The sequence below is a fragment of the Belonocnema kinseyi genome, chromosome 6 (genome assembly GCF_010883055.1).
Source record: "Belonocnema kinseyi isolate 2016_QV_RU_SX_M_011 chromosome 6, B_treatae_v1, whole genome shotgun sequence".
Taxonomy (NCBI): domain Eukaryota; kingdom Metazoa; phylum Arthropoda; class Insecta; order Hymenoptera; family Cynipidae; genus Belonocnema; species Belonocnema kinseyi.
Window position 1 is genome coordinate 94,839,354 of NC_046662.1, and position 8,617 is coordinate 94,847,970.

An 8,617-nucleotide genomic window follows, 5' to 3' on the forward strand; every position below is an offset into this window, starting at 1 on the left:
CTTCTTAATATTTTGACACCAAAATCATGTCGATACACCTTACCGACTGCGAGTAAAGCCACCCACGCTTTAACTTGACAGACTGTATATATATATATATATGCCTATATTGCATAATTTTTGAATGTATATATTTTCATAAATAATGCACGAATTAGATTAAGAATTTATCAGCGGTACAATAAAACAAGTTTATTCAGCCAAATCTTTTGGCTGACTTCACTTGGTTGATTAAAAAAACAATGTTTGGTACCAAATTTGTGTAAGTCGACCGAACTCGTTTGCTTTAATCCACCAAATTTTTTATACTATTACTTTTAATATTAATTTCACAGAATATTTGGTTGATTTCAGACTTTAAAAAATGAATATTTATTTATATTATTATTTATATTAATTAATTATGAGCATTTTAAATTCAATATTATCCAATTTTGAAAGCATTTTGAGTTCATAATTGGTCAATATGTAAATGATCAAATTTATTAATTTTTACTTTGTAATGCTTATTTTAATACTTAAATTCTTTAAGCTTACACATTTTAAAAAATTGTTAAATTTTGATAGAATTCACTTTTACGGTTAGCAATTTTGAATGCAATGTTTCGAATTTGCCCATTATCCAAGTGAAGTGTCACGGCATAACCATGTAGTATCACTTTTTAAAATAAGTTTTATTTGCTTCAAAATTCTCTAAAATTCGAACTACATTGTAGTAAAAAATAGAATTTTTAAATTGCTCACAAAATTATTATTTAAATCATTTGTTTGAAGATGATGGATGCGGAAAAACTCATAGAACCGTTCGTTTCTCAGTGGTAAAAATTACATAAGGTTCACGTATTCGACAATTTTTTGCTCTACCCAATTCTATCTAATTAATATGAATATAAAATAATATATCATGGTAATTGTTTACTTATACTACGTCATTAATTGGTTTGTAAGAAAACGGTAAAAAGCATAGATTATATGTATTTTTTTAGCAGTATCAAATAATGCTATTAGTTTTTCTGTATCTCACATTTTTAAACAAACTGTTTAAACAATTTACAAATAAATTATTTTCCTTCAAAAATATTCTAGCTATTTTTGATATATTAGTTTCCCAGCGACTTTATGGCAAAATAATTACTGCAAAAGTATTAAAAATCGAAAAAATGGTAATGACAAGTCGAACTTTATTTTATTTTGACGACTTTATCAATTGAATTTTTAACTTTGGACCATTTTATTTGCCTCGTAATACTTTTCTGTTTTTTACTCATATATTTTTTGTAAATGAGATTGTAAAAAATTAATTTTACAAATATAATTTTTTCATGGAAATTACATGATTCTGAAAAAGGACGATTTTTTTCTCAAAAGGTATTCACTTTTTTCAACATTTTTTTCTAGGATCTCTACAGCTCTATAAGCCCTCCAATTTCTAAAATTTTTCTATTTTTTATATAATTTAAATTCATTCAATTTTGAAGGCATTTACACTATTAGGCTCTTCAATTTTGTTTCCTACAGTTTTGGAATTATGATATATTTGAAAATAATTGAACAATCTTTAAATGTTTAAATTAAAAGTTTGATAATAATTAAGGTTTTTCTTATAAAGGTGCAGAATTTTAAAGGATTTAAATTAGAAAACAAGACGATTTAAAATATTTTATTCTGAAAGTATTTATTACTCGACGTTTTCAATTTTTAAAAGGGTTCAACTAATTGAAGTAAATTAAAATAATATATTATTCAATTTAAAACGTTTAAAACTTAAAATTCCTTTTTTCAATATAACTTTACTAAAAAGATAAAAAAAAATTTTTTTTAATTTAGTAGTGAAATACAAGTATAATTGGTTCATTTTTCATTCAGATTTAGGGAGTGAACTTAATATCATTCGACTGGAAACATTTCAAATTTAGAATTCTGCATATACTAAGGAATAATTCAAAATTAAATAATTGTACAATCTGAAAGTATTTACCCACTCAGAATTATTGCACAATTTTGAACTCTTTGAATTTGAAAATACACAATTCTGAATGACAGACCAACATTTTTATTAAACTAGCAAAAACTCAAATTTTTTTATCAAAACTGCATTTGTGTCAAATTATTATAAAGAATCAATTCTAAAAACATTTTTCTAACTTCGTTGTGAACAGACGGAAAACATTAAGGATTTTTTTTAATTGTAATTTTTTAGCAATGGTAATTTAAAAATTTGTTAAATCGTAATTTTTTCTTGCCGAATGTCAATCACATTCTCTTGATTCTTTGGTCTACATTTATGAGGTAAAATGAAAAATCTCGGTCAATTATAAGTCATTTTACTGGTAAATTGACCACGGCTCAAGCTACGACTTGCATAAGCTACCGGTTTTATTTAAACGGGATTTCTACTACTTTCTAGAAAGAGAACAGTTGAGACAGGTGGTACCAAGATTGAAACCAGTTTTTAAAAAAATATATTCAAATAAAACTAATGTGATATCAGAAATACGACTTCCGTAAATTTTCTATCATTTGAGTTTTATCCAAATTTTAATATTAATAAAGAGGCTATTCTTACATTTCTTTAATACAGTTCCTTATCCTAATATATAAAGAAAGTCAATTATTGACTTGCGCAGTTTGTCAGGTAGTCATGTTCTATAAATTTGAATTAGTGAGAACTTGAGAGGTACATCATTGAGCCATACCAGTAAGAATCTTCACTAAACTAATTAGGGAATTTGACTGATTATTCAGTAGTTATTCAGTAATTAATCAGTAAAAATCCTTACTAATTCGACCTTTTTTGATCAAAAAAGCGCCACACAATTTCTCTACACGGTATAATCTTAGCTCGACCACCTGTCCCAGAAATGTACAAAAGATGCGCTTCAGACCTTGAGCCTGATTTCTGGTTCCGCACGTTTTACATTACCACATTCAGCGCAATATCGCGCAGAGTGATTTGTCAACTCCGTCACGAATTACTGTTTTTTTCAATGGATGACCTTTCATATACTCAATTAAGGCGCTTGCTAAAGAAATTTATTTTAATAAATCTACTTTTATACTTTGCTTTTAATTTTCGACCTTCTTTTTAATATTGTCAATGAAAGTAATAATAATAACAACAAAAATTACAAATCTTGATACTAGAAGCCGCGATGGTTACAAATCCGTTAGATATTTACTGTAATTTTCTACATTAATTACACTGAAGAAATATTACATAAAATCACTTGCTGAAACTAAGGATAATCCTTGATAAACATCCAACTGCCTTGTATAATTATAATCATTCCTGATAAAAAAAATTTCATGTAAAAAGGCATAAGAAAATATTCTAGACTTTTGTCCTTGAAACTGTAAATAAATCTTTCGTGGAATGCCTCACGTTTTTACTGAAAATCCATGCATGGATCTCAATAATCAAGTACTACAGCTGAAACCAGAGATCATAATCTAGAACTTGGAAAAATTGCAGGTATAACACGCGATGAAAACAATCGACCATGCACATGTACGAATCTTCAAATAATTTCATGCATTTTAGTTTGAACTATGCAAACTAAGTTTGTTTCAACTTTCACATGCTTTAATTTAATGTAAACTCTTCCTTTTCCATATATCCTAAATAATTATAAAAACTTTCACAAAAAAAATAAAGTGTAATATTTACCCCGGCTTCAGAGACTATAGAATTTAGCCTCGACTCAAATTGTTAAGAAAGCATGAAACTTATGGTAAATATATCCGTAATAATATTCAGTGCCTTTTAATATTTATCTTGGGGATTTTGAAACAACAAGAGAACTCCCATCAAAATCAAAAAGAGAATGATCTTAATTATTTTGGAAAATAGCGGATCAAAAAACATGTACCAGTTTTTTTAAACGGACATATTATCAGTTTCAAAATTTTGTTTTATAATTTAAAGAAAATACATTTTTAATATTAGATTTTAGTACTGAACCACAGCAAAACTTAGGGAACAACATTTTTGTCCAAGTTGCATATTTTTAAATAAAAAGCTGTACATTTAATTCTTGTAAATTCTATAGCATGGAATAAGGAAACATCACATTATTTTTTTAAAAGAAACAAATTGCTACAAAAAAACTTTAAAGAAATTCACCATGTCGAGGAAAACCCCTAATCATAAATGTCCAGTGTAATGTTTCTAAAAGTTGGTCGTTAATAGTTTAAAACAGTTTTTTAAAACAAATAATAATCGATAAACAAAATATTCCGTTAAATATTTTTAGAAGGTTTCAATCAAGACAAGATCTTGTTTTTGTTCATATTTTTTCTGTATAATCAATCGTTTCCAATTTTGTAGCGTTCTAAACAATTATATTGTCATTAAAATTGACATATTTGCAGGTAAATAAAGCACGTGGCTTAAAAACTAATTTACATTTATACAAAATTTTTCGGTTCTATAGATGCTGAGGTATCTGTCCGTAAATATGTCAAGTTTAGTGTCAATTTAATTGTTTGTAACGCTACAACTTAAAAATGGTTAATTGTACAAAAAAGTTGAACCTTTCTTCAAACTTTCTGAACGATATTTAATATTAGTATTCATATTAATTTTAATATTTAGTATTTTTAAAAAAAAACTTGTTTAAACAATTAAAGACCCTGTTTTTGGACAAATTATTCCGGATATTTATGACCAGGGGCTTTTCTCGACAATTGAATCGAAAGTTGTCATCTAGTCTACAACTTTCAGAACATACAGAACTATAAGTGGCAGCTGGATTACCCCGCATTAACCAATCTTAGAATATTTTCTAAAATTTATTTTGGATGCGGAATCTCAAGTAGAAACTCATTTCTTAATTTCAGTCAGAAACTGAGAAATTGTATGTCCTCAAGCATCATTCCTGCGTGCAGATACGTAAGTGAGTAGTATATACTTTGCTCGTTGTCAGCTAACAAGATGAATAAGGTAGATGAGAAAAGAAATATAATGTAATTATGCTAAAAAGTGGCTTGGAAGATGACCTTCTGTCTAGCATTTATAGAGATATTCACTGTCGACCCAAATCTGATGAATGCTTTATCTTAAAAGAAAGATTTATTACAGTTAGAGTAAAGAATATCAAAAGAACTATACATTTAAATTTGTTTTAATTTGCATGAATAAATTGTGTGAGCTATCCAAGTTGAAGAATACTTCAAAATAAGTGTTCCAATATATACCGAGTCATACATTGAAAAAAAATTTCTATTTCTAGTTTGGAAATAGGAATGTGGACAGCAGCTGTGCATCTTCGAGGCTTAAAACTTGAATTTTTCGAAGGCATCTGGATATGTTAAAACCCATATAGCAGATGCCGGGTCCTGAATTCCTAGCTCATGTTGTACGAAATATGTTTCTTCCTTCGAAGTATTAAAATAGATATATGAAGTCCCTTTTTGTTCCGACGAAGCGGTCGAAAATAAGAACAACATAGGAAGAGAGAAAGAAAGTTCTGTTTAGTTCCATTTCTTTACCTAAACTTCATGCACTCTCTAATTTCTATTTCTATTTTATGCTGTTCTGTACTAATATAATCGTCTTTTAAATCTCGCGTGATAATATTAATTTAAAAAGAAAATTAAATGCAATATTTTACTTAAGATTTTTTAACCATTACACGCAAAAGCTTTTTAACACTGTTGTGATAATTGTGTTAGGATCAATTATAATTTGCTACTAGCAAATATTGTACCATAAACGCATTTAAACATTTTTACATACATACGTTTTAGACTTTCGAACAGTTAGATATGGTGTGTAGTTTTCAGAACACCCAAGGCACTTATGTAACTAACGTGTAACATTAAGTTCCCATCATACAAATGACATATTAATGATGCGTAAAATTTTTATATATTTAAAATTAAATTAGCAATTATTATTGTTAAATTTACCTAAAAAGGGTTAGATTATGAAACGAAACTGTAATTTTTGTTACAGAATCTTCTCTTGGATAATTACGAACCGAAACACAAGGGTTAAAAACCATTCAAAATTTTGAGCTGGTGCGTAATAAAAACATGTAGATTGCAACTATCCAGTTCAACAATGACACAAAATATAATTATTACAAAAAGAGTGAAATTATATATAAAATATATGACAAAAATGCAATGTTTGACAGATAAAGAAGAAATAAAATTCAAAAAAAAAACCTATAATAAAACTCACGAGTTGCAGTGCTTTGAGAATGCCGGGTTTACTCCGGATGTAATCCACATTAATATCATTAAGGTTGAACCCTGGAGATTGGCCAGGTTCCGTTTTTACGGTTGGTACCTGGCGAGGATTGTTCCCTGTGGTAGTTGTTGTTTCGTGTACAGTGACTACAGTTTCCGACATCATGCTGCTTTATCTTTCCGATTTTTAATTTTTATAATCCTTGCACAAAGTATTGCACAATTTTACCGGCGAACTCACAAGGTGCACTTTATACAACTCCTTTTTCCGATTAATTTGACGAAATTCGCCGAACGGTTCACTGAGATGAATTTAAAATCACCGGGTTTCGCAGTTACGGGACACCTCTAACACTACATCCGCTACAAAGCCCGCTACAGTGGCCACACCACTGCATACTAAGGCTCGGGGCACCTACACACCAAACAACAATCCGCTACTTTTCCCCGGACTTCACGGCCCCTCGTCGTATCATTTATCTTCAGTGACGGATTCTAGAATCTCTGGCCCCTCCCATGAAGAAATTCTCCTATTATTTCTCGGCTAAGGCCATGTCAAACTTACCAGAATCCTACCTTACCGACATTTTTATGTTAAAACTTGAGCCCACACAAAATGAGATATTGTGTTGAATATTTATGAAATCAAATTAAAGGGTATGCTCCCCTCCCTCCCTCAATCAATAGATGGCACGATTGCTTGAAGAAATTGCCTTTTTTCTTTTAAGAAGCGGATTGGCTAATCTTCTACTGAATCGAAATAACGCGTTTGGATCGGTCCTCATCATTTGAATAATTTGAGTCTGATAACCTCGATTCAGACGTTGTGAATGAGAAAACTCCAATTGAAGAAACATTTTTTCATTATTTTCCGACATTTTTGAATCGGATCAATATTTTTGAGGTTATGCTCTCATATTTTTCACATTATTAAAAAATAATAAATCAGATAGCGCGAGTGGAACGTTCATAGAAACGTTCTTTGTTTTCTTTTACCTCATTTTCCAAATTTTCAACTTAATATATCATTTCGTGTAAACGTAAATTAAAAAAGAATTGCAGTAAGGATAGGAATCTGGTAAGATTAGATCGCGTCTGCATTAAAGTACTAAACTTATAATTAGAAAAACTTTTTGTGAATTGAGAGCTTATTCTTGAAAAAGGATGCACTTCATTTTTTTAAATTTAACTAAAAAATTAATTTTTAAAATTTAAATCCTCCTGTCGTGTTGTGCAAACTGTTTAGAACGATTAGAAACGTTTAAAATCAATAAATTACACTTTCTTACCATTCCAACGTACCATTATACATATCACATTAGTTTGCAAAGATAAAAACTGCTTATTTGTTAAAAAAAAATTGAATTTCTGGCTATTTTGAAACAGATGAACATGTTTATCAACGAAATTGATTGAAGATTGATCAGAAAACACATTGTTCTCTGAAAAACTTTACAATGACATCGAGACAAGCATTTTTTTAACTCAAAATCTTCACTAGTTCTCATAAGATTATATCCCAACAGGGACTAAAGTTTAGAATACATACTGTTTCAGCAAGGTTTTAATACGACAAAAAGAATTCCCAATTAATTTCCTTTAAAGTTTGAACAAATTCGTCTCCAAAAAAATGTTTAGAAAGAATCTTAATGTGGACAACTTTTTGGGGACAAGGTTATCGGAAAAGTTACATTTTCTCAAAATTGTTCCAAGCGCTCATACAATTTATGACCAAAAAAGGACTGCTAAAATAGGATTTCTGTTTACAAGGATTTTCTTGATATATAAAGTCTGCGAGCACTTGTAAGAATTAAAAAAAGTACGCAAAGTACATTTTCCCCGAAACTAGGCAAGACAAAACGGGACGAGACGAGATAGGACGAGATGATATGAGACAATTTATCACTAAATTTTGTGAGTGAAATAAAAGTTTATGATTTTAAATACTCTTGAGACTAAACGAGAAGAGACAGCACAGGGAGAGACGGGACGAAACACGAGAGGGGGCATCTACCAACATAACTAAATATTCGAAGTAAAACAAAAATATAAAAGGTTAACATTTTAAATACAATATTAAATAGTTTACGAAACCCTTTTTTTGTAAATGCGCATTTTCGCCTGGTTTAACTAATTAAAAAAATTGGACTAGATAATGTAAAAGTCAAGTAGTGGTCGCAAATGATTCTCCATGTTCTCCAATCTGCAACACTTTGTTCTAGTATCAGATCAAACAGTAAAATCTGTGAAGTTTATATATATATATATCTTCATTTCAGTTAAAAAGAATTCAAACGTTTGAAAGTCGGAATCACATTTTCAAAATTTTTTTTTGAGATTTTGTCGTAGTGACGAAATATTATTGCTACTTGACTGTCTTCATTTTAAATTTTGTTACGCATATAAATTTAATATAGGTATT

General features: G+C 29.3%; 1 protein-coding gene across 1 annotated transcript in view; it reads right to left on the reverse strand.

Annotated features, from left to right (window-relative positions):
• Positions 1-6,604, reverse strand: part of LOC117174946 — a 57,208-nt gene extending 50,604 nt beyond the window's left edge. The window contains exon 1 of the mRNA XM_033364408.1: positions 6,188-6,604. Coding sequence (XP_033220299.1) covers positions 6,188-6,361 — 174 coding nt within the window. The 5' untranslated portion in view covers positions 6,362-6,604. The remainder of the gene's footprint in view (positions 1-6,187) is intronic.
• Between the last annotated feature and the right edge of the window lie 2,013 nt (positions 6,605-8,617).